Raw genomic sequence first — 26,667 nt, 5'->3', positions numbered from 1 at the left:
TTCTTTTTTTTTTTTTTCCTGTCAGCTGTCAGATCAAGGACACATGATATTTTATGGAGACTTAATATCCTGCTGGAGTATATGTCCAGAATGCACAACTACATTTCTCAGAATAGAGGGTGTCTCTGTTGTATTAATCTTTAGAAGTTATACTGTCCTTTTCCAAAGTTTCACTCTGCTAGTAAGAGGTCAAATGCAATTTTTCCTCAAGTATGTAACCAGGAGGAGGATGCTTGTATCTCACTTAGTAGATGAAACTGCCAGGGAAAGAGTCCAGTTGCAGAGACAGACTTTCCAAGAGAGAGACATCTGTTCACTAACAACTGGACTGCAATTACCAAACATTTTCTTCAGATGTTACTGACCAGTAAGAAATCAGAAAACAGCTACACAACTGTGTTTTCCACGTTAATTTAAGTTTTTGGAGGTCTTATAAAAAATTAGAAGTTTCAGGAGTGTAATGGTAGCTTTTAAGAGTGCTGAGAAAGATCACCAAGACCCCCCATGCCAGACCAGTACGAATAAGTGAAAAATCACCATCCCTAAGAGCCGACAGCTAAGCAAAAGTAAGATGAACCACAGACAGGATATTCTTACTCAGTTTAAGGCTAGGGAAACATGGCACAGAGACCAACCAAGCAGCCTGCCTAGGTCTCTGGGAAGTGAACTTGAGCGCCCTTAATTAGCAGCATAACCAAACATCATCCTTCTCGCATAGTTTTTGCTAAACTAAACTGAAGAAATCATTCTATGATTTTCTTTTTAATTTGTTCCAGGACAACCTGCTACAGTCCAGGGAACATTAAAGTAGTACAGCAAAGCCCTCCCATTCTTGTACTGCAGTCTAGCCTAACCATCGCTGAAACTGCAGCCCAAACACTGCAGCATTTAGGTAGCGTTTCACATACCATACTCTGCATAATAACCTGAGAAAACAATAATCCTACTAACTGGCTCCAAATCCATCTTGGCATGTGTCTTCCAGGTCCTCCTCTAGACACCCATACATGAATGGGACTAGATTCAGCTGTGCTGGAAAAAAAGACAAATATACTTGCAGTGCAAGATGTTGCACCTTCCTTTATCCTACCATGACAAAATCACTTTCAAGGAGGGCAGCTGCCGGATGCTACCTGGGTAGATATCTTCTTCCCAGAAGAAATAGATGTGAGGGTTGTGGAGGTCAAAGCTGCTAACACGTGCTGAAATGAAGTCAGTTGGCCCAGCAGCTGCATTACCCTGGGTAAAAGGGGTCAAAGGGAAGGTAGAAAGGGCATAGTTGTCTTAGCCAAGAAAAGCACTGCTTCAGAGTATGTTGGTTACAACATCCATTGTCTGGATTAAGCAAGCATCTTCTGAATGAACATTTGCAGCTGTCTTCTCCTTTATTCCTCTCTGAATTTCATCAATACTTGACCTCTTTGCGAGGTATTAAGAAGCGGATTTCAAATTACTAGCCTGACAAAAAACCTTTTTATGAATTATACTGGAGTTAGAAACAAAACCTACTCTTAAGTCACAATTTTCAACTTTTACAATTTGGACAAGGTGTTTTTTCCCCCTTGTAGTTTTATAGTGGAGGATTTGCAGAAGTGTTCACACCACAGTTCCTTAGAGCCTTAGATTTCCTGTTAATGCACTCTGAGTTTCTGCTCTGTGATTAGATGCTCTCCACTGCAGAAACTTTCTAAGAAATCTCATACATTTGTAAGACTGGTGCTGTGACTCTATAAGCAAAACTGAAATCACCACTGTAGACAAGGATCCTATGACTAATTATTAATTCCACATCTCCTCTCCTAACAGAATCTGAACAGGTCTAAAGGGCGCTTCGAAAATAGCTACTGAACTAAGACCCTCGCTTCTTAGGTTCACAGAACTGCAGTGGTGATTGCTTTAACAGAATCAAGCGATCTCATGTGAAGATAAGGTTGTAGTTTGCACCTGCAATTAATATGCTGCTGTGTCCCAAAACTTCCACAAAGTGTTTTTATTGGACAGGAAGTTAGACCTGTCCTCCTCTGATATTTTAGCTCAGTGAAAACACTGACTGGCAGTTTGCAAGAAATGAAATCACTGTTTTGCACCAGCCTGAAACCTATGAACGATCCTGAGTTAACAGCAGAAGGCCTGTATGTAGTAGCCAGAAAACCTGAAGCCTGTCAAGCTTTGAGCTTGATCTGGATGTTCTCTTCTTATAAAGCTTTCTTTCTTCAGTACACAGCATTGTATGAAGCAAGCCTCCCATGACAGATTAAAAAAAAAAATTTAAAAATCAGCACACATTACAACACTGCTAGAACACACATGGAGAATGAAGGAATGTCGAGTTAATTTCCTTACCCAAATTTGCCACAGCTGCTTGGCTATTTTCAACTACAGTAATCATAATAATAATAAAAAAAGTCATGGTGAAAATAATGAAATTGAGTTAATGATTACTCATACATTTTAAAATCCATTAGTAAGAGATAAGTAAATGTTATTTCAGGGAAAACACACACAAAAATAATGTTTATTGCAAGACTAAAAAATTTAGCTTAGAATTGCTTAACCATTTTTTTAGTATCAGTTTAAATCTTGAAAGTAATTGTTTGTTTAAGAGGACTAATAAGAGGCACTATAAGACAAGACAATACAACTGGGAATTCTGCTCCTACTGACAACACAGAATAACAGCTCTTGGGAGTTCATCTGGTTCGACATCTGTTCAAAGCACAGCTGACTGGCACTGGGTCAGGTTGCTCAGGGACTTGTTCCCAAGTCGACAGAAAAAAACAAACCAGTACCTACCAGTGAAATTACATCATTCAAGTGAGTCCTGGGAGTGAGCCTAGTTCAAGGAAGTTCTTTCCAGTTTTACTATCACACTTGAACTACTGCTTCCACAGAATGGGAAAAGTACTATTGTCTAGCTGATCCAGATTAAAAGTATGAGGATTTTTTTTTTTTTTTTCAGAAAATAATATAAAATTATTATCTTAGTTCAACTAAGTATTATCGCATCCTTGGGAAATGTACCAGCAGTACCAAATATTGCAAGTATAAGTCTATTTGAGGAACTGCCTGCTCTGACAAAAATGAAGATTTGATAATTACTAATAGAAGCAGCAAGTGCAGTGTAAATGTTAGAGTGTGAGATAATGAGCCAAAATACTTGCCTCTCCTCCCATCTTGGCCATGTAATTAGTGTGTGATCTTGAACAAGATATTCAAGTATTTAAGAGTAATGCACTGATTTTGGAATTGAAAGTCTAAATAATGTGAAACTTCAGGTGTGGGACAACTGGCATTATAGGAGAAGAAAGGACAGCCGATGTTGCCTCACAGTCAAGACACAAATACTTCATGGATATAACTTCTGGAATACTTCATACTAATACCTGCGACATTCAAGAACATTGGTATGTTCATAGCAGCTTACTCTTGACTTACAGTCTCCACATGTTCACTTCATAGTTATTCCTTTAAAACTACTATGAGACTGTCAGGAGTATTACAGATATTTAAAGTACAAATTCCACCATTATGCATGACAGGATTCAGCTCCTAATCTCTAAATTAGTCGAAATACAAGAAAATAATTCTTTACCTTCTTGAGTATCTCTTTCAGGGGAATGCCAGAGTTAAACAATTGCTTTTGTCTCTCTCCATGTCTTCTCAAATGCTTGTCCAATCTTTGTCCTGTCTCAAGCAACAAGAGTAGTAGTTGCAAAACGACTCTTGGTGTTGTGAACAACTGTCAGTATACCTGAGAATAACAATAATAATTTATTGCCCAGTGCTAAGAAAAATATTCTGTAAATCCTTAGCTGTTACCTGAGCTATTGCTTGTCTCTGAGCAGAACAATGTTTTGTTGAAAAAAGAAAAGTTACCACTAAATTTTTAATTACACATTAGTATCCTACATAATTTATTTTCCATTTCCTCGGTTCTTACTGAGATCAGTGCTCTGAGTCATATTTCATCCCCAAGTCTAGCATTTGGAGCATGCAAGACCTTCCAAGGAAGAATTCCAAAAGCTTTCTGATGTTTTGGTCCTACGTGCTCATACGCTGCCTTTAGCTCTGCTCCCAGTGCTCTTGGACAGCTTCCTCCTGAACAGAATCAAGATTTTCTGAGAACCTGACATTGCCTAGGCAGCAGTCAGTGAAATCACACAGACGTGCATGCTGTTGAACAAAACGTTCCAAAGGTTAAAAAAAAAAAAAAAAGAGGCAAAAAAAAGCGCGCTATCATCTAGCATGCTTTTGACTCAGTTTCTAAGTCCCCTCCCCTGTAAAAAATCTCAAGTTTTATAAGATAGCAGAATTTATGGAAAGACATGGAAAAGACATTACTATTATAGTATTAAACACAGCACAGTGTCTGTGCACATGTATTTATGCTTTTAAAGAGAAAAGTTAATACTTTAAGAGCTAAAGGGAAAACATTTCTAACTCCTTAGAATCAATCAAATTGCATTTCTTACAAGATTCCTCTACCTCCCACTTTTCTTCCTTCATCCCTTCTTTTCTTCTTTATTCACTTCATTAAAAAAAAAAAAAAAAAAAAAACCCAGAGAACCTTCTGAAGGTTCCCTGAGGCAGAAAGTAAGCAAACAGAACATACATTTTCTCCAAACCCTGCAAGGTATGTATTTGGATGGGGAAGTGAATCTTTGTTCTTTGTAAGTGACAGCAAACAGATGAGCAATTTCTGAAAGGGGAAGAGAATAATCAAATAAATAATTTTATCTAGTACAGTAAATTTCACATCCTATAAAGGGGCAAAAATGCAACAGGACTTACCTGAAACTTTCTATTGCAGATAAAAAGAAAACTTCAGAAAACTCAGGAGATGAAGATGAATTATTTTAAAATCTGTGAAACTGACATCAGAATTTTTTTTTACCTTTTTTTTTTTTTACTTATTTTTACTTTTTTTTCTTCTCACTTTGAATATCCAGTCTTACATTCTTTGCAAAGACAGATTTAGTCTTCTACTGTTGCGACAGGGTCCTTATGAAGATTACAGGTACTGTGCTGCTACTATACCTTTTCCTAATCTCCAGGAACTGGTACAAATTACTCATTTACTAGTTGTCCAAATGGACACTAAATCAATCTCATTCATTTTCTGAAGCATCCTGGAAAGCCATATATACTTATGTAACACTTCTTGAAGCATTGCTTGGAACTTTTCAGGTAGAAGCTCTGGAATGAAGAATTTGGAAATAGCTGAAAAGTCAATGGCAAACTGAGGGAGACCCTGCTAAGCAAATCATCCTCAAGACAAAAGGTGCAAGGTCCTGCCTTTTTCACTCAGTTGCCAGGCTCAAAACACTGTTGACTGACAACTGTGATGCTTAAATGTATAGACTTATTTGTCTCCAAAATTCCTGTCCTCATTAGTTGTTTCAGGGAAGATGCTGCTTCAAATTTGGTGATACTTTTTAAAATAAGAGATTGACAAATCACAATGAAGTAAAAAGAGATGGTAAACAAGGATTTGTAATCCAATCCAAGAAAGAACTGTAGAATGGTGGAAGTCTACACATTAAAGTCCTCATACTTGCCTGCAAGAAAATTGTAATGGCTTCAAAGTGGCAAGTTACAGCCAGTTTTCTATTGTGTTGTCTCATGTCCCATGGCAAAATAAGTTTTCCTCTTTCTTTCACCAGATGGTCTGGTTTTCTAAGTTTGTTCCATTGTCCTAAAAGGCCTTTCATATGTCTGTTTAATAACTGCCTTGGGTTATTAAACTCTGCAATTGCTTGGCCCCTGGTTCTAAACAAAATAAAACAAAGCAATCTTTTCTCAAGCACTGTCAATAAATTTAAGGAAATGAACTGCACTCCAACACCACCAAAGAAGAGAACGTTCTCACTCTTGTGGTTTCAAATTTGAAAAGGACTAGAGAAGAATTCCGTATCCCCCCTCTACCTGAAAGGGTTGGAGAATGCAACCATAATCTCTCTGAGGGAGAAGATTAGATTGCTACTACTATCACTAGCAGGGTCTTGACTCAGTGACACTTCAGGGGGTTGTATTTGCATTTTGTTTGTTTGTTTTAAACACCTGGCCTAAATTTCTACCATTATGAAATATGATATTTCACTTAAAAATTTTGGGGGTATGGACTGTTTTATGGTTCCCACAACAGAGCAGGTCTTATTCTTAGACAAGTCTGAATGTGGGACTGATGCAAAGGTGACTTCAAACTGACTGCATTCATCAAATAATAAAGCTGCTGCAAGCATGCAGGTAGTCCCCTCTTTATTTATATGTTCAAAGCATAGCAGCAGTTGGTGCAGCAGATAAGACAGGCTAAACGCTTTCTTTCAGATTTTTTAGCTTGGTAGGCTTCTGATAAATGTTATAAACTGAGAAAGGTGGGTGGAGTGGACAAAACTGTGTGCACAAAATGAAACACTTAATAAAACAGAGGATGAGATTCAGGGAAATAGGTTTATGCTCTTTAACATACTTGCTTCTAGAAGAATAAAACACACAAAAAGTGCACAAATACGAGGAGGTAAGTAGTTTGCACAGCTATGAATATTAACCATAGACTATTCTATGGGCAGGAACAGCTTTAGCATGGTAAGTCGTGTATACAGCATAGGACTTAATATTTTTGGCAATTATATGAAGTTCCATGTAATTCTGCAGAATATAGAAAAAGCAATTTTAGGGAAATGTGGAATTAAGTACTTGCTGGGCTTAATTTGTGAGCATCTTTAGAACAGTTAGGATTCCTAACACTGGCAAAATAGTATTATCCAAAACACTACGGTTGACTTTTAGAGAATCGCGTTTCATTTTTTTAATGCTTGTAATAGAATGATGGTTTTGTGCTCCTCATAATAAAACACTAACTATTGTATTGGCCAAGTTTTAAGAAAGTACTAATCCCCATTGTAGTTAAAATCTCTCAATGAGCTTTAAACTCTGCTTTGGGTAAGCAGCTTTATGGAGAAAACACGTACCTGATGTGTGCATACAACACAGTGTGTCCCTAACATGCTAAATGCCTGGTTTGGTTTGGTTTTTTTAAGGAATAATACCAAGAGGAAAGAACTGTTGCAATGTAGAAGAACTGCATACTGCAAAAAACTGAACAATTGCAGCGAGTCATCCAGTGAGTCATTAAGTCAATGAAACTAAAGAATCAACTGTAGCACTGGACCCAATCAAGGTGATATGGATGTTTTAATTTTTCCTTCAAAAAGAACCTTGTTTTCACCTTCCTCATCTCCCATATCCACAGATTGGTATGCATAGTCCCTTTGACCAGGTTCAAAACAGAGTTTGTTAAAGGAAAAAGGACCGAAGAAGGTGATAGGCACCAGGGTAAAATAACCCAAACAAACCAACCACCAGGAAGCATTCAGGACTTCAGGAAGGAGTGTCTCGTTTCAGTCTTGGAAGTGTTTTAATGATTTCCTGTTTAATGACAGTGAGAGTAGGAATGTAGATGAAGGGTGATAGGATTTCTACTGACAGGATAAACTACACCTCAGAGCTGCCAAAAACCTATCAGCCCTGCTCCTTGGTTCCCATCCCGGCAAAGCTTGACTTCTTAACTCGAACAAGAAGCAACTTCCAAATGCCACTAGCTTGAGCCATCAAAATGCTATGCCTCCCACCAGAAAGGCCAGAAAAATGTATAAACCTGTTTGATCTATAGCCTAAAGCTCAGAACCTGCCAGAAAAAATACTTTTTAAAAAAAAATATCTGGGAGAGACATAATGGAGTAACAGCACCATTTTCTGTAAAGTGAATCGTCTGTTTAAGAGACATTTTAGGCCAGTTTGAAGATTCTGTGCATGTTTGTTTCTGATTTTCCAAGCCACCAAATCATTCAAGAGCCTTCTCAGTTCAGAGGCCTCTGATTTGCACAGGTTCTGCAAGCATGTCTTGCTGAAGGTCAGCAACATAATCTCTGAATGAATCCTGAAACAGAAGACTTCTCTTAAATCCCATGTATGAGGAAGACACTGAGCACTGGACTGCTGGCAGGTTAGCAAACGATCTCCCAAACAACATTAAAAGATGAGTGGCCCTATTCTGTCCTTAAACGTTAACATGAGCCAGCTCAAACTATAAACCCCTCAGCAAAGAGGAATAGGTGTCTGGGCTAGACCCTTCCCTACCGCATGTCTGGAAAGGGAGCAGTACAGTAAGTTTACACGTGCATGACAATTGCCCGTAGAATGTTTTCTGCTCATGTCTGAATAGTACCAAGGAAAGATGTCTGTGGATAGCCAGCTGCTGTCAGCCACCACTTCTCATCCACTTGCAGTGCTTTTCTAATTCGGACTCAAGGTACTTTATCCTATCTCTGCAGGAATGATTTGCCAACTTCCCAGCAAAGGCAGCAGATGGGAACAAACTGCTGCTCCAACAGAACAATTCATCTAGCTCGAATTTCTCTTGAGTTTATCTGCTCTAACATAGAACAGAACGATGAAAATGCTTTTCAAGAATTTTATTAACCCTTTAATAGCAGTGAGTGAATAATGCTCTCTCTAGAAAACATGAAGATGACTGGTGCCACAGATTTGCATGAAAGTTTGCACAGTTACTGGTTTTCATAAGACATAATGCTGCCTGGGAATGTCTCTGGCAGAGTACCAGGAAAGACACATCATGCAGTAAGGATTATCACTGCTCATAAAGCATCTGTAAAGGGCCTGCCCCTTCTAAATTGAGGTAGGTATTCATACGACACAGCTATTCTTTCTAATTTGATAATGTGATCACTAGGAGTTCCTAGAGTAAATAAAGTAGTAGAAAATACCCAATAGTGAGCTAAATCACTGACCTGACACATGACAGAGGCATCCTGTTTTAACACACAGTCTGCAGAAAGCCGCCTTCTGGAATGAATTGGGAGAGCAACCAAAGAGAACAGTTAAAGAATGTTATGAGAAGAAGACAAACGTTCATTGAGGTTGGGGTGCACATATTTCTCTCTGAAAATTACAGAGACCTGCCAAGCTGAACAGGTCTGAAATCCAAAGTTGCAACTCTGACTCCCAGCTCACTCTTTCTTGTGCGTAGCCCTCTATTTCACTCAGCTGCAGTGCCACGGGCCTTCCTCCGCCCCACAGCACTATGCACTAGGGGCAACTGGTTTGCCCAATTCCCCATGCTCTAGAAGAAGCCCTTCTAAAAGGCATATTTCCCACCTTCAGATTAGCATTATAGTCCTTCCCTATCTCATAGCCCGCACTCCTCCACTTCTGCCACCCATCTACTCTCCCCTCTCAACACAGACTCAGAGAGGTGAGAATAGAAAGACCTAAATAACAGATTTTGAGCTGTTTTGCTCCTGATCTCCATTCCAGCCACAAAAATAAGCAGTTCCTTCACCTATGTATGATTAGAAGTGAGCCTAGACTTCTAGATGCAGCTGCAAGAATCCATGACCTTTCCAAGTTCCTCCCAGGAAAGGAATGATATCATTTACTACTAATGCAGGCACTCATTTCTCAGATCTGAAAGTAGATGCAAACTGTCCAAGAATCTCAGTAATTAAAAAAAAAAAAACACAAAAAACAAAACAAAAAAAAAAAACCACAAACAAAAACAACAAAAAACCAAAACCAACAACAAAACCCTTTATTGGCCCACAGTAAACAAGCCACACATAACTGCTTGGTTTCACTGTGTACATGTAATTGGTATTCTTCATTTCCAGGAGATCACTCTGGAGTTTACTCTAGCCTAAAACCTGATCCCCATATCTTAATTCCGGCCAAGAATATGTTGTACCTTCAAGCTCTGATTCTCTCGGATGTGAAGACTGATATCACACAATGCTATTATAGAATGAAGGAAAGCCAAACATTATCTGGCATCATACTACTTTAGTCCAGAAGTAAAATAAGAGAAACAGTTATACTCAGCAAGTTAATCTCTAGAACATTCTGTAAATCCTTCTGAAAAAAATATACCTTATGAAAGAAGCAGTCTTGAGCACATCACAAAACTATCTTTTGAATGATTAAGAAAAGATGTCTTTTTAAAGCTTTGTCTAAAATAGGTGAAAATATTTCAGCCAAGATTTTGAAATGGTTTTTAATTGAGCTGCTAAAGGCAATTTCCAGGAACCTACTTAAAGTTTTACAAGATTTTTAGCTGTATCATAAATTGCCATAAAAAAAAAAAATAAAATACTGCAAGACCAAAAGCGAAGAACTTGGCAATCCTGTTCTAGATTTCCAAATGCTTCTGATTAGCAATCACTGAACTGATTGGATTCTGAAACAAATGTTTGAAAAAAATGTTATGAAAGAACCCACAGTGGAAGACTTCTCTAAATCAGTAAATATTTCAAAGAGATGTTAAATACGCTCACATAGAAATACCTACTCTCAGTGCATTTTAATGCCACTCATTCTGCAGGTGCAATGAGCAATAACCCCACCCCCCCAAAAAAAACAGTGGCATGATTTCTCCCTAGAACATAAGCCAGACTAGTTTAAAAAACAAAAGTAAAAAATCCAGGCAATACTTGACCTGTGACTGTTACAGGTGAAAGTGCTAGTTAATGAAGTCTGTGTTAGCGGCAGCCAAGTAATGGATTCTCTCATCTGCTGATTCAATTGAAATGAAAGCAATAAAAAAATTTTTAAGAAGCGCCAGGAAAAAAAATAAATCCCACTGAATCTAGCACTACATGTGCTAGAACTATTTTGCTCCACACTGACAGGTGCCCCTACCCCTAGTATTCTTCGCCTCTCCATAGAACACAGCTACGCCACTTAGCTTTAGACCAGTAACAGTAATTAAGCAACAGCCTCTCAGTAACTGTTCCCCACTGTAGAGATGGGGAAAAGAAAAAAGTTGCCTGTGCCTGCCTTCTGTTGGACCAGGCACTGAAGTTACAAGCAGTGCTGACAATATTTTCCTTAAATAATAACAGAATTCACTGGAGCTTGGAAACAAAGGGTGGGGAAAGTGAGAGCCTCCTAAGGGGAGTAGGGGAGGAGAAATATGGGACGATTTGGCTTCCCACAACAGTTCTCACACCTCTAAAAATATAAGGCTGCCTCACTCTGTAGCTGCCTAACACTTTACATACACTACAGATGAGTTATACAGCACCTGGCTACCTTAACACCTTTGTCAGCTCATTACCAGATATCTAATGCAACCAAGTGTTTTTATTTTACTTTTGCTGCTGTTAAAATGTAGGCCATCAGGGAACAATCCTCTCCTAGGCATGCATTTTATCCTATAGCCTCCTTTGAACACCATTTTGGATGAGTTTGACAAGTGTATTTTATAAGAAGGTGTCTCTGGAATAAAAAATGAGGCCCAGTCAACAGTGAGGCTGCACAGATGTCTTAACTAAATATTGTTTAATATGAGAATCTTTACAACTGATGCTTATCTGTTATGCTGAAAGACCTCAAACACATTCACAGATCACATACTGAGACACATGTCATTGAAATGCTACTTTGTCCCTGCAATGTGACAAATCTTGTTGAAGAGAAGCATTAATGGATGATGTGAAAATAAATGACTAATCTTGATCAAATTGATCAAATTTGGAAACTGCCCTGAGCACACCTAGATTTATTAAAATACTTTCCTGACACAGCCTCTGGTTAATCCCTGAGAGTAAGCTTATAGCTAGTGTCATCAAGCAAGGGCAAAAGTTCAGTACCAACAAAGACGAAAGAGCAAATAATCAACACCACTTTGTCAGACCACCCGTGGTTCCTTTTCTGGTTTCTTCTCCAAGCAGCAATGAGATCAAGATTCATGCAATTAAAAAAATAGTAGCAACAAAGTTAAAGGGTCATTCACATCTCTAAAGTAATTTTTAACCAATGTAACTCACTCTAAAGATGCAGACCACTTATTTTTTCTTTTAAATGAAACTGAAAATATTGCAAATGGTACTCTGCAGAATATATGAAGAATCTGTCCAACAACTTGAATACCTATACTACCTGCAAATGACCTGCTTTCTTTGTAGTTGCTCAGCACTTAATAATCACTGTGTATGACAGCAACTGCCTTGAAACCAGTCAGCTCATCACCAGAGAAATGGCTATGTCTAACTGAACTGAGATAAACTTATGTCAAAATAACAAATATAATGTGTATTTCTAGTTTGTCACAAAGCACATTTAACATATTTTGCAACACACTTTACTATTTACATGCATATACTATTCTAAGGACCTGAGCAAAGAAGCAGCTATCTACTAACAATGTCTACTCAAAGTCTCCCACTCTGCCCGTGTGACCGTGTCACTCTCCTCCTTTGGCAATATATGTACTCAAAATAGCAGAGGAGAGAACCGGTGTGCCAGACCTCAAGGCCCTTTCAAATGTGTCAAAAGCACCTACTGATCTAGATTTCACTGAAGCCTAGCATGACTTGGGGTATGTATCTCTCGTTTTGGAAGTCGAGGACACTTCAATTTCACCCCAAATCTAAGTGGGGTTCATGCTTGTTCACCATAAAGTGGGATACTTCCCTGGGTTCTGACTGGCATGGAAGAAAATACTGGTTTTAATGCATGAGAGGGAAACAGACAACAGGTGGGAAAGATGGAACTTGTCTGTACAGATTCAAACTTTTGCAGATGTCAACATCTGGATGACTGCCTACATTACCCTAATAGGGGAGGCAAGAAAAGATAAAGCAATTCCACTGCACTGAAAAGTTGGACATCTAAAACAAATCAGATATTTCACACTGTAGAAGTGTCTATTTTTCCTAGAGCCAGCACAGATGGCACACTACCTGAGGCACAGATGTCATCACCAGAGATATGGGTAGTTGTCACCTTGTACATAGGACACACGTGAAATCCCAGTCACACAAACCACTGGGAATCTTGCAGGAACTTCAATAGCACCATGGTTTTAGCTCCAATAGGTCACCTAGTTTAGATTTTGTTTTTTGACTATACATCCTAATAAAGAGCGTAAATCAATGCAAATACCTTTCAGAATCTTCAGCAGCATGTTGACATGCATTTAAATCTTGCATTATTACATCTGCAGAGGAAAGGTATAACAACATTGAAATAATGCAACATAAATAAAACTTCATAAACAATCCTGTGGATCATGTGAACTGTTAATCATCTACAAATTCAATCTACAAACAAAATGAGTAGAGTTTAGACTTAGTTCTACAGCATCTTTAATACAAAGTGTAGCCTACAGTAAGTTACACTGGGGAGGCAATGGGGTGGAAGGGGGTGGAGACCTACATCACTCACTTTTTACTTAGGAAAAACAAACCAACCCCAAACCCCAGCATCTACAGTTTCATGAGAGAAGCTCTCCATTTCCATTTTTAGTGACAGCTTTGCTTCCCATGTCTGTGATTTCAGATGTTTACAAAAGGCTAGAAACATTCTTATAAAGCAATTTACTTTGCATTCCATCATCAAAGATTCAACAGTATGTTGGGGAGACATTCATTATTGTAGTAAATTAAATTCCTCATGTTAAGAACAGTTCATAGTTTACATTAATAAGTAAAAATAACGGATCAATGTCTTTAAATGTTCATAATCCTTGGAATAATCTACACATGACTGTGATTATATCAAGACTTGTCTTGGATAAGATAGTAATTCCAATTAAACCTACAGTGACAGACTTTATGCCAAAAAAGGACATTATCCAAACTCTTCAAGTAATGAATGTACTTAATTAATATGCTGCCTTTAACCCTACGTCTCCTGTTTTAGGTCAAAAAAGCAAAAACTTTTTTTTGCTATAATGAGTCCTAGTTTTGGAAAATCCTAAAAAATCATGGAAAAATGCAAATGTGTGATTAAAAGTAAGCACGTGCTTAATTATTTTGCTGAATAATGGTAATATGCAACAGATGGAGCTCAATGTCTACAGTTATATCTAGAAGTGGTGGCAATTCATGTAGAAAAATGCCATTGGCTATAGAATCCCACATTTATTCACAACAGGAAAGAATGACTGGTATCCTGATTTAAAAAGCAAAAGAAAAAATATTTTGCTTTGCTGTTTACTTCTTAACCTAGACACAGATCCTCAGAACAATGAAGGCCTCAGATGTAACAAAGCAAGTAGCATTGTTATAACTGTTGAATGTACAGTGTAATGATTCTACTTATGCAGCTGTCAATTAGATCAATACTGAAGGCAGAAGAAATAAAACCTCTAAAGATATGCTGAAAATTCAGATATAGCCTCTTGGTTGTTCATTGCATTGCCATAAAAGCGTTAGTGTTTGTGAGTTGGTGGTTTAAAAACAAACAAAACCAAAGCAACACAAGTTGTAACTGCTACATGATCCGAGAGAGGTTTTCATGCTCATGTCTTCATACTCATGTCTTTTAGGGAGTGATCAGGTCTTTTGCTCTGGGTTTATATATTCCAGTTTCCATGCATTCACATGCAGTCTCCAGAAGAATGCAAAATCACTGTAATAAATGTTCTCTTCACTATTCACTCTGTATCCTTCCCTTTAAGATTTACCCAGTTCTTCTCCAAACTGACAAGCCAGTTCACATTTTCTGGATTACAAAAAGCTAAATGTTTACATTTTATTACAGTTACTAACATCTCTTTAGAATCTAAGTAACATTTCCCTAGAGGATTGTGTTTGCATACTTATGCAAAAGCTCTGTAGTCAACTGACTTTGTAGTCAAATGGAGCTTTAACATACATACTTGACCCAGGATGACAGCTGCATGAAGCTTAATATATTCTATTGTCCGTTCTGAGGTAGAAACTGAAAGCAAGATGTACTCTGTGCTCTTGGTTTCTTTCATCAATCTTCAGAATTACTAATTTTATTAGAAAACATGGATCATTGACGCCTAATGTTAACAGGCAAGCAAATGTGCTACACATCCACACAGAACACAAATCACAGTACATACTGTCTCATAGCATAATTTCTAAGTGTAATATAATAGCTAATCAATGAACTCAGCATTTTTCATTGCTGTGAAAGTCACAGGTTCTCTACATACCCCTATGATTTCTTTCACTGAGTGTGAATTACATTAATACCACCATTACTTGCATAACCAAGACATCTAGACTACGTGAGGATGTAATACAAACACATTCACAATTTCTTCACCACTGTAGTTTGAATTAACTTCACAATCTCTTGTCTAATGATATATTATAAATACATGGAAACCGTATGTCATTCCAGGCTATTTCCTCCTGTGCTTAAGTGTGAAGTGCTCAATAATAGATGCAGAAAGGACTTACCTTACCTTGATTCTTGAAATGTATCATTCTCACTGCTTTGAAAAGGTTAGTGCTGTTTATGTTATACATGTCTAGTGTTCCAGAAAGAATGAGCTTGTTTAAGATCTACTCGGTGTTCATGTAAAGTTCCAGATTTGTTAGGTGTAACACGAAGCACTGCTAATAGCAGCATTTAACCTTTGGTATTAGTTAAATTAGTTAAACAAAAGTGAAAGGAACAGTTTGTCTGAAACTAGAAAGCATCCTGGTTACAGATGCAGCAATATACTAGATGTCACGTACTATGTCGTAAGAAAGATCACTCTCAAGATTTCCCTTAATACAGAAGTAGCTGCCTAATTAGGAAGACTGCCACAGAAGGTGGGATTAAGCATTGTCATCCTGTTAGCGAACAGATTACAGCACCAAGAAATCCCAATCTTGGTGTCTTGATGACATTATTTTGTAATGGTGTCTTAGTGTTAAAACCGATCCTGCTGTCTTGCTTATATGATATTATACTGTAGCAATACAAAGTCCAGAGCAACCATGAAGCCATCAGTTTGTATTTTCAAAAAAATGGATAAAAGTTACATATAAAGGCCTCCTCAAGTCAACGTTGTCATGAGTAAGGAATATAGGCTTGTCTTGTACAAACACATTTCTTGGGGATGCTGGATACTTCTAACGCTGGATTTGGTATAAATACTATAACCTGCAGTTTTCTATTTTTTTTTTTTTTTCACTCAGTGTACTTCTATCAGTCAAGTATGTTTCTCCTTGCAATACTTCTATCTATAACGAAAAAAACTCACCAAAACCAAGTAACTCAGACCTTGAAGAAACTGTTTTTCACCCATTAAGTCGCCTTGATTTTTCGCCAGGGCTTTCTGACATTTGATACAATAAGCAGAAGCATCTGTCCACCCCATCTGTACAGAAGTATGGCATATGAGGTCCAATACAAAGCTTGTAAAGAAATGCTGTTTTCACCACAGTAAACAGAATCAAGAGTTCCTCCAGATGAGCTTATCTTTTTTCCCCCGAGGGCAGAAGCCTAGCAAAGCTAGCCAACAAAATTAGATACTTGGGTTGTATAAACAGCCCCTTAGATTCAATTTATTTTAGCTCACGCTCAGGAAAATCCAGCTCTGAGGTGATGTGTGTATGCAGATACCAATTAGTAAGATTGTTTAGTCTGTGTAGCCTACATTCTCTACTTTTTAGCATGCAAAAGAGCAGTTTATATTAACTTTTTGAATAAAAGCAACTTTATTACACCATAGAACAAAGTGATAGCTAGTATCCTCTTTTCCCTCTCCTAGTCCTACACATGTGTAACAAAACAAGTCTTACAAATCCCCAAAAGACTGATGCATCCAACATAAACTGAAGAAAAAAATAATTTCACTGAAACTGGATGAAGCAGAGTTTGTGATGTGGGAACAGAAACACAGTCAAGTAGTCTGTTTTCCCTATCAAAACAAATAGCTGTTATTGTGATTTTGAATATGCACACTGACCTCCCAATCTAAATCACATCTTTGTGAATGTTGCTTAATAATATGAAATAGCGAGTATTTGCCTCTGCTTTAAATAAACCATCTAACAAAAAAGGAGTTCATCATGATGTGTCACTATGATAAAAAAGTAGCAACTGAAAGCATCAGTGTCAATTTTATAGTCTACAGCTCTGACAAAACAAAAAGTAGTTACTTGCCCTGAGTTTGCAGAATGTGTCTGTAGATTGTGGACTCACTACTGTCTGTGCAATGGCCTAACAATCTGCAGATGGACAGTGTTTTAATAGGTTAACCTTTATTATTATTGTTATTATCATTATTATTATAAATAGTTTACATAATAAAAGTATGACTGTCTGTAGCATTGAACAAGTTATTTCACTTTTGTATCACCAATCTACACAGACCAGAAAACAGAGTTTTCACCTATTTCCAGAATGAGATCTAACACTTGGTCCCAGGCAGTACTTACTTTACAATGCCTAGTTAAAACCTCTTCCCAGTATCTTTTTTTCCTCAAAACTGACAGGATCAGCTTTTGGTTTACATCAAGTGAATAATTTCTCCCTTTGTTTCACTGTGGCGACATATTTGCAGCTCTATTACTTTTTCAGATCCTATATCAAAAGGAGTGTATGAGATGCAGCTCTTCATCAGTCTCCTTACTCAAGATCAATTTTTGGTTGCGTAATAAACAGTGACTTTGCATGACATAATGGGGCCTTCATGCATGATAAACTGACATTGAAATAAAATAAGATACATCATTATCTGGCCTTGTCTGGACACTGAAGAAATTTGTCTCAGAAAATAAGGAAACTGTATAAAGATTCAAAAAAAAAAAAAAAGGAAAAAAAGTTTTCAAAAGACTTAAAAGTTAAACCAGTATCTTTTTAACCCTTAAGATGATTTCTAGTTAACATACGGAATTTTTACAGTAATAGATCCTGTTCTGTAAAGAAAGTCAGGCTACATGAGAGGATCACAACAATCCATTTTGGATGGGATATCAAAGAAATATTAGCAATATCAAAATTCAGTTTTATGCAGCATGTAAAGGCTTTTAAAGCAGAAAAAATAACTACATTCAGTCTGGAAGGTTCTCTTAAAAGGTCCCAGCTTCAAAATCAGTGGTTATTTTAACTCCTCAATTTATCCCATAAAAAGTTTATATATGTGGTACTTAAGTTTCAGAACATCTAAGAATTTGTTGCTTATACCATCTTCAAATTTTTAGCTACTCAGAACAACCTTAGTAAGTAACTACAGTAATGTAACTCACAAGTCTGTATGAATTGACAAATAATTTTGATAAACACATAGACAGCATATAGCAGGCTAACAATTTTAGGATCACCTGGCTGCTTAAAATTCTATGTACTCTTAAGTCTAACATCTCTTTAGTCCATCATTCAATTGTTTCCTAAAAAGAATTAGTAAAATGTAAGGCTTTTTGTTCCCACTGGTTTTATGTGAAGAAAATGTATGCTGCCCAACATTAACCTTTTCTTCACTTACAATAGCTGCCTAGCTACCCTCGCTTCAGTCATTTAGCAATCCTGTTACCAAACAGCTGCTATTAGTGAAAAAAGTCCAAACTGGCAGCACTTACAGACCACTGGGAATAGAAAGCATTTTAAGGTGATGTTTCAACAACTCACAGTCAATACCCTCTAATTCATTTCACTTAGTTTTTTTAAGACCCTACCTTAAAGCCTCCAATCAGGATTATGCTTCTAAAGCCTCAGTATCAGAAATTCTGGTTTTTCTATGGATTTTCTCATGGAGAACTTCCTGTTCCTCTAGACCAATCCACCCTTCTCAAGACATTTTTTTCCAGTCTTTTACTACTGCTGAATGTGATTCAAAAGGGGCCCATCTGCTCCAGCTACATCATCAGGAGAGTTCTGCACTTTCACACAGCTGCTGAGGTTTCTGTCTCCATGCAGAAGCTGGAATTGCCCCACCCACCCCCTTTGCTCAGAAATGATGTAAATGAACTGATGGATACAAAGAACTTCTGCATGATCATTTCTATACTATTTCTATAATGTAAACTCTCCCTCTCTTACATTTTGTGGGTTCTTAATTTGTTCCCTTAATAAAATGCACCATAAAACTTGACAGTGCAATTTTCCAATGGAAAGAACAAAAGAATCCTATCAAATACGCTAATCTTACTATAAATTCCAGGAAGCAGTTCAAAAAGCCTGTAGAGGTGATTGTTTCTATTAAATTCTACCCACTGCTGGAGCAGTTTCTTCATGACTTTTAACATTTCCTTAGAATTTAAGTGACTTAACCTCCATTAAATTCTATAGACCAAAAAGCAACTACCATATAACATAAATCAAATTGAAAATTATGTTTAACAGAATGCATGCAATTGCTAACCTGTAACATGCTCTGACAGTGGATTCTGACAAGTGAGATGCATCAGCCTGATGTAAATGCAAGTAGTCTATATATTCCAAAATACCTATTACCACCTGACTCCTGCTACTCATTCAAGACTATATTCAAAGCACAGAAACTTACAAAACTGTATTGGCATCTCTGTTTTGCCAGAGAGTCTTGTCCAGGTAGCTTAAAAATAAATTTAGTTTTGAGCCATAGAAACCCTTGCAGGAATTTTCTTTGACTATCAACATTTCTTTTTTATAAATGAGCTTAAGTAAAATAAGATCACTTTGAATTCAGTAAAAGAATGAACAAAGGTTCTGCACTGTTTTAGTTAAGATACAATGAACTATAAAATTAAGTTTAAATGGCACAACTTTCTACCTGTCTATGAACACTAGCCATGGAAATCAGCTGGACTTGCTAACAGTTCCTAAATTCAATTTCTGGGCAGAAGCTGGCAAGGTGTTTACAGTGGAAGTTACTGTACTATGGAATGTGTTTTTTCTACCCATTCACAGTTGATTTGGGGGCAAAAGTTGTGTCCCAACTCTTCATGTAGCATTGAGTCTTTTCTTTGCACACAGTATTCTTTACAGTATCTGTGAAGGGCAAAAGAATTTATTTTTATTGATAACAAATATCAATTTGTTCACACAGTCACAGAAATTAATTACAACTTAACAGTAGTCATTAGCTTCCCCACCAAATGTAATGCATGCATTTTAGCTCATTTGACTTTGGCAAACCTCAAAAATAAATAATTTAGTAATTAAGAAACAGAAGAAATTATAGTATTAATATATTTTAACAGAACAAAAATAAAGCTTAAGCGAATATACCTCAAATTCTTATTTTACCTATAGTAATTCACACAAACTAATACAAATGAAATTAATAAAAAACACTTGAAATCAAGTTTGGGCAATTTGACCAGTTGCGAATTAGGCTCATTAAATGCTGATATACTGAGCACTGTGATGGCACTGACGTGAAAGTTCTATAATCTCACAAATTGAACAACAATAATAATGTCCTCATCAAGTTCAGGGTGTAAAAATAATTTATTAGCTTTTGCTCATAAAAAAAAAAATTAGCTACTATTCCTGATTTTTTTTAGACAGCAGCAAACAGTTGAAAAGGTGACAACTGAAAAATATTCAATAAAAAAAATAAGGCAAGCAGAGTGTAAATTTGTTCTTTAAAAATGGATGTTGTAGCTGTACAGAACCAAGGGTAGCAGAAATAAAGAAAAACTTAGTAAACATGACAATCACCAAGTTACTTCTATGCTATCTCATCACTTTAGGCAAAGAAGCATTGTTAAAGCAGTATGCAAGTGAAGTTTTATTTCAAAACTATCAAGATTTAAAGGCATCCCTTTGGGGGGGGTGGGTGAAGTATACCATAGTGATGGTAATTTTATATTCTATTGTTTTAAGTTTGTAAACCATTGTAGAATACTGAAACCAACAAGCCTTGACTCTACTGTTTTTGATCAGTGATCCGCTGTAAGCAAAGTTTCATGTAGGAATTTTTATTGCGTATTTCTATCACTGCATCTCTGACAAGCTCAATGAACATTTGAGGCCAGAGCTTCTGCAACGACTCATTTTTCATATTGATGTCAGCTGCTTCTTTCACTAAGTTCTCGACGTATGTCTGGCAAAATGTTTTTCTTTCCTTGATTTCCTGCATGGGAGAACCATTACACATTGTATAAGACAAAGGAAAAAAAAGTTCAAAGAAGAGCAAACCCTAAAAAACAGCCAGAAAAACTTGATTAATTAAAGAACATAGCAATTAGCAGGCAGAGGCCATTGCACACTTTTTTCTGTTAGTTTTAAGCTGCATGGTTCAGGGTCTACATCAAGCTTTTATGAGTGTGGCCACAGAACATTACTGTATTCATAATATTCATATTATATTCATTAAGTAGTTTATCTGATATCCACTTTGAGTAGTCATGTAAGTAGCTTTTAACAGCATTATGATTTTTGTTGACTTCTGGCATAGCAGTGAATATTTACAGAAAGTATTAAGCACCAGACTACTTTCCCTCCTTCTCTCCCTTCCCTTCACAGCTTTTCATGGTTACAGTACAACAGTTGGAAAGTATATGTTTATCTCTCTGCCATAACAAGAACTAAGCATACTGTCACAGAAAAATATGCCAGTATGCATCCTTTCCACAGGTTTCCTGATGGACTCTGGCAAAGGCATGGTTCCTAACATGTACTACATTAGATGCTGAAGTAACCTGAACCTTTAAAAAAAAAATACTAATAAAAAAATAACTGCACTTTGTGCAACTACTAGCTCTGCATTTTGGTCACTCAAACTGTATTACTCCCTATTTCTGCAAAGTTTCTATAAAATGCCACAATAGGCTTTGAACAATAAGTTATATTGGTGCTAAATATCTAACTAGTTTGATTGATGGCATTGTTAAAAATGTTAGGTCATGCTTCAGGCCATCAAAAGAGAAGTTTTCTAAAATAAATGATAAAGCAGAGAAAATACTTTCCAGCTGTTTAATCTAATAAACCTTATTATTAATCAAGGACTCAGACTGTCATCTTTTGCAATAAACTTATTCAATCACATTTATTATGTTAGTTTACTGCTGATGGGGAAGTAGAATTGGGCTCTTTATCCTACTCTTCTCTTGAGACATCCTGTAATATCTGCTGCCATAACATATAAAGACATAAACATGACACTATGTTTACCAAAGGACAAGGTACCAATTGCTGCACTGGGAGGAGAAAACTACACATATGGACTGTACAAATACCAAGCCTATTTTATTATATTGCTTCTTCCACAGTAAGGGACAAGAGGAATGACTCACTGTCTTACTCTGCCATTCAGAGTTTTACGAGCTACTATCACAGCTTTTAAAATGAAAATGTTTTCTTAATTTAATCTCTTCACACATGCAGTAACTGTCTCTTTTTTTATGCTATGGATCTGGGATAACAACACCACAATACAATAACTGAATTCAGTGTTTACCAAACCTGATTTAATTCCTTGCACTAGAGGATTTATATATTTCCACATAATCAAAAAGCAAATAATGAAACAAATGTGGGAAGCAGGGTGCATACAGCCAGAACTCATGATGATTGCTTAGAAAGGAGATGGTGGCTGAAAGAAGCATGTTCTCCCTGGGAACAATTTCCCTCTGCCCAAGTAAAAGAGTTAGCAGATCAGAAATGCAAACTAAAACAAGCGTGACTGATGCACTTGTCTGAAACAAGCCAGCTTGCAATTTTATTAATAATTAAACCTAATTAATTTCCCATGTATCTATTTTTCTGTAGCTCATTTAAAAGCTAGGAAGAAGTTCTTTATTACTATGGCCTGCATTATCTCAAATCTTGTCTGAAGGTGTTCTTAACCAAATAATTTTGGGATATACTTTCTGACTTTCTAATTCCATTAGAAAATGCTAACACATGCACTGTATGTTCTTCTTTACAAAAAAACCTGCACACTTTTTATATTTTATGAATGCAGGTACATTTTTTTATGAACATAAGGCTTGTAATTGAGGATGTATTTCTGAGACCGTGGCACTGTTTAGGAACCACTTCACTAAATACAGAAACTGACCATTACCAGTGAAATGTTTGATCATACATGTAAATATGGTAAGCAGTGATATTTTAAAACCACCATTCTCAATAGCACAAATGAAACATGATATACAGACAAATTCCAGTAGTAGTCGTCTAAGGTTATATAATAGAGGATGGAAGTATTTCATAATGATATACTTACCTCAAGCTTTTCCATATGAAAGTCCTTTGTTGTGTAACTCAGCGTTGCTCGAGTTGTGCTTTCCCCTCCATTTCTTCTGTTATCACTACTTTCCTCACTCCCAATCCCAGATTTCTTTCCCTTTCCCTCCAGCAGATAATGGAATTGCTTCCTCCTGTGAAAAGATAATAAAGAGATTTACAGTTTTAATTACTGGAAACTATTTTTTTTTTTAAGCACAGATGTTTCTAGTGATTGTGAGTTTTTTTCTTTTCTCCCTTTGAACATGTACTTTATGAGCTTTCAAGTTTATTGCATCCTCAAGTTACTCAAAATACATGACTCTAGATATTCCTCCATTAATTTGCTTCTATACAATTGACTTTTTGACATATATCACAACATATCTCCTAACTAGGAAGTCTTGCAGCTTAAACTTTTATTAAGTATGTATCTACAGAAGACTAAAACCAGTTTTTTTAAGCCCCTTTTTTCTTACAGCACCAACTCTTAAATCTGTTAACTGTTGTAGTCACCCACTATAAAATACCCACTAAAAAAATTCTGAAAGTCCATAAATCTTCACCAATAGCAGTACAACTGGAGAATTAAACAAGCAGTACATTTGTGTGCATTTGCCTTTTAATCTTACTCATCAGACTTCATACAGCTTCTGTAAAAACTTCTGGCTACATAAATCAGCAGATGCTAATAGTTCTGCAATAAGCAGAGAACGTAACTTCCTAAGATGTTATTTGTGAAACTTTTATCTTTTTACCTAGAAGGAATTTATCACAACAGTGTGCAAAAGTATTAAACAATACGTTCTGGACAAATTCCAGTTCCGTTCATTGCATTTTACCTAGATTCTCCAAATAATGAAAGCATGCGATAATGTGGCAACTCAGAAGATGCTACATATGCCAGAATGCCAAAGAGCCTTTCTGCCATTACAATATCATTTTCAGTAACCTGTAAGGGAAAGGGGAGAAGGGGAAGAAAAAAGAAAATAATGTTAAGTTTCTAAATTGGCACATTCATATTTCATTACATATGTACAATGAGAATTAACTGAAATTTGTTATACAGAACACTGCATACAGATCTGTTCCAGGCATATCTTCAAAATGTAGATTTGCTTTTACTGGCACTTTAAATATACTTTAAAAGAAACCAAATGAGGTACTGGTGCTTGTTTTATTTCCTGTAATTCTGGAAACTTTAATGTATACACATGCTACCCTGTGCTGCATGACAGTCTTCATGAAATGAGGAATTTTATAACAGTTTCTTATATTGAGTATCTCAAGGCCAGACACATTAATTCTGCTCCACACTGCATGCACTTACAGAAGGTCTACTGGAAAATATCTGATCAAGTTATGCTGGAGAAATGAAAAGATTCTGGGCACCCACATGTGAAAAGATAAGTTATGGTCTCTCTTATTTTGGCAGCATCATAGAAAGGCTTTATAGAAAGAGGCTTTAGAGGGGAAAAAAAAAAAAAAAAAAGAGAAAAAAGTATTTTTCAATCTCAAAAAATAAGTGTTCCTCCATTATATTTCTCTAAATATCATCCATACTGTTGTCTCAATATTAAGTTACAGATATCTCTTTAAACTAATTTCCAATGGTTGGAAAATTTTCAGGATTCATTTTACACCTTTCAGTTTTGTATAAAAGAAGGTGGAAGGGTTTATTTTTTGGTGGTTGTTGTTATTGTTTTTCGTTTGTCTTGGCTTGTAACCTCCAGAGACCATGGCCTATATTTCTCCTGCCCTGATGGCCAGAGTATGAACTGACTTCAACTGCCAAAAGTTTGTTGGCACAGTTTCTAGACTCCTGGCTTTCCAGTGAGCGCAGAAGAAATCTTTATGATCATCTAAATCTGACCTGGATAACACAGGACAATGAAACTCACTCAGTGACTTCTCAACTTCTGGATCAAATTTAATTTCCGTTCATCTTAGAACATACTTTTGGAAAGCAACCCATTAGTAAATAAACTTCAATACGCACAGTATTTACTAAGTACTTCCAGACAATTTTTGTGGTCTATATTATTCAAGTATGTGAGTAAAATGGAATTTTGATCCAAATTAATGTAATTTTATTATATTCCTGTTTAATGTTTATAGACTATACAATCTAGCCTTGCTTAATGTATACAGCAACAGTATAATGCAGGGAGAAATTCACCAGAAAAAACATAGGTCATGAAATCAGAGATGCAAAGTCAATCCAATTTTCACAATGTTTAGATTTGCTCATTTTCACTTAAACTAAGTAAGTCTTACTTAGTAAGCCTAAGAGTAGATGACTTTGCTAAACAGTCTGTTAACAGAAGCAAGGTCTAAAACAAAGAGTGCAGAAGGCAGCTAGGGAAACAAAGACCATTGCAAGCACAAATGCCTGCTGCAGAAGTAAGTGATTTTAATTTATTTATTTGTGTTAAAAGAAGCATAAGGACCAGCTCAACAGAGACAGCACTGCTGAATACACTTTCTAGTTCACAGAAACTCATGTTCTCTCTCCTACTCCAGCACATTGTTTGCTCCATTAATCACAAAAAGATTATAATGGTAATATCACATAAATGTAAGTCTATTATGCCTGCTTCCTGCCAAGTATAGAAAACAGGCACCAATTCAGTAAATGGGATGCTTCTGTTATATTATATGTCATACCACTTGGTGTAAAGCATTTTGTAGAGTTTAGTCACTTCAGACCTTGACAACTCTTAATTAATCTGAGATTACTATCCCTGGGAAAAACTTCAAATGGCATATCTCAATGAGAAGAATTTGCTTTGACAGTCAGTAAACATGCTGGGGGAGACTAACACTTAGCTTCTAGCCTGGAACATAGCCTGGAATGGAAAAAAGAAAAGCCTCCCTATACTTTTTTTTTTTTTTTTTTTAAGTTCAGAAGTGCTGGAGTTATGCAACTTATTTAGGTAATTTAGTTAGTAATACAGCTTTATTCCTCAACTATACGTACCTCAGAGCAGGCAACACAATAGTCTTCACAAGCATTGCACACAAATGATAATCAGAATATGCACATTTTCCTTTGTCATCTGAAATGATTATTTGGGGCTGATCTAAGATCTGAGAGCACGCTTCAGGGATCTGTATTCTTTACACTGTAACAGGGTTCTCTATTATTGATTTTAAAATAAAAAGTAATATACATCTGCAAAGCTGCATGCCATGACTTCTACTGTAGACTAATGAAAAACAGTGATCAGAGTTCATCTCCCTCTTCTGTTCATCTATGAGACTTTTCAAATGATTAATGATACTAGGAAAAAATTTCTGTGTGCACATCTTCATATAGTGTGGTCTGGCTGAAAATGCTTGTTGAGAACAAAAATGTTCTTCAGTCACACATATTCAAAGTTTGATATACATCCTACATAAAAAGCATGCCGTGCTACATGTAAATCCATTTACTAAATTCATCCCCAAGCACTATTAAATGCAAGGAGTGAATTTCTGACTTTCTAACTTTCTGACTTTCTAACAAAAAGTCTACTTAAATAGTTATGTTATTTTCTTTTTTTCCTTTCTTTCTCCATGAAGACCAAACAGGTACAATTTATCTTCTATTTTTTATCTTCTATTTTCTTTTAACGTGAGTCACTAGTGTTGATGTTGAAAATATGATGCAGTAAAAAAGAAATAAACTTTAAACCCACACTGAACCTCCCCCTCCCCTTTTTTTTTTTTTTTTTTTTTTTTTTTTTTTTTTTTTTTTTT

The 26,667-nt window shown here is 36.4% G+C and overlaps 2 protein-coding genes across 5 annotated transcripts in view; both read right to left on the bottom strand.

Moving 5' to 3' along the window:
- Positions 1-3,659, bottom strand: part of THSD4 (thrombospondin type 1 domain containing 4) — a 348,410-nt gene extending 344,751 nt beyond the window's left edge. The window contains exon 1 of the mRNA XM_026856282.1: positions 3,593-3,659. The gene's annotated coding sequence lies outside the window, so the exon portion shown is untranslated. The remainder of the gene's footprint in view (positions 1-3,592) is intronic.
- Positions 3,660-19,119: 15,460 nt separating this feature from the next.
- LOC113484136 (leucine-rich repeat-containing protein 49-like) overlaps positions 19,120-26,667 on the bottom strand; it is a 34,757-nt gene continuing 27,209 nt past the window's right edge. For 2 of the 4 annotated variants that reach the window (XM_026856334.1, XM_026856333.1), the window contains 3 exons: positions 23,769-23,878; positions 22,928-23,081; positions 19,120-20,830 (listed from right to left, as the gene is read on the bottom strand). In XM_026856334.1, coding sequence (XP_026712135.1) covers positions 20,624-20,830; positions 22,928-23,081; positions 23,769-23,878 — 471 coding nt within the window. In that variant the 3' untranslated portion in view covers positions 19,120-20,623. The remainder of the gene's footprint in view (positions 20,831-22,927; positions 23,082-23,768; positions 23,879-26,667) is intronic. The other 2 variants (XM_026856332.1, XM_026856331.1) reach the window with 1 other exon arrangement.

The sequence above is a fragment of the Athene cunicularia genome, assembly GCF_003259725.1.
Source record: "Athene cunicularia isolate RWA chromosome 10 unlocalized genomic scaffold, athCun1 chr10_part1, whole genome shotgun sequence".
In the NCBI taxonomy this organism is placed as follows: Eukaryota; Metazoa; Chordata; class Aves; order Strigiformes; family Strigidae; genus Athene; species Athene cunicularia.
The sequence above is the reverse complement of the archived record's forward strand: the minus strand, read 5'-3'. Positions and strand labels throughout refer to the sequence as shown.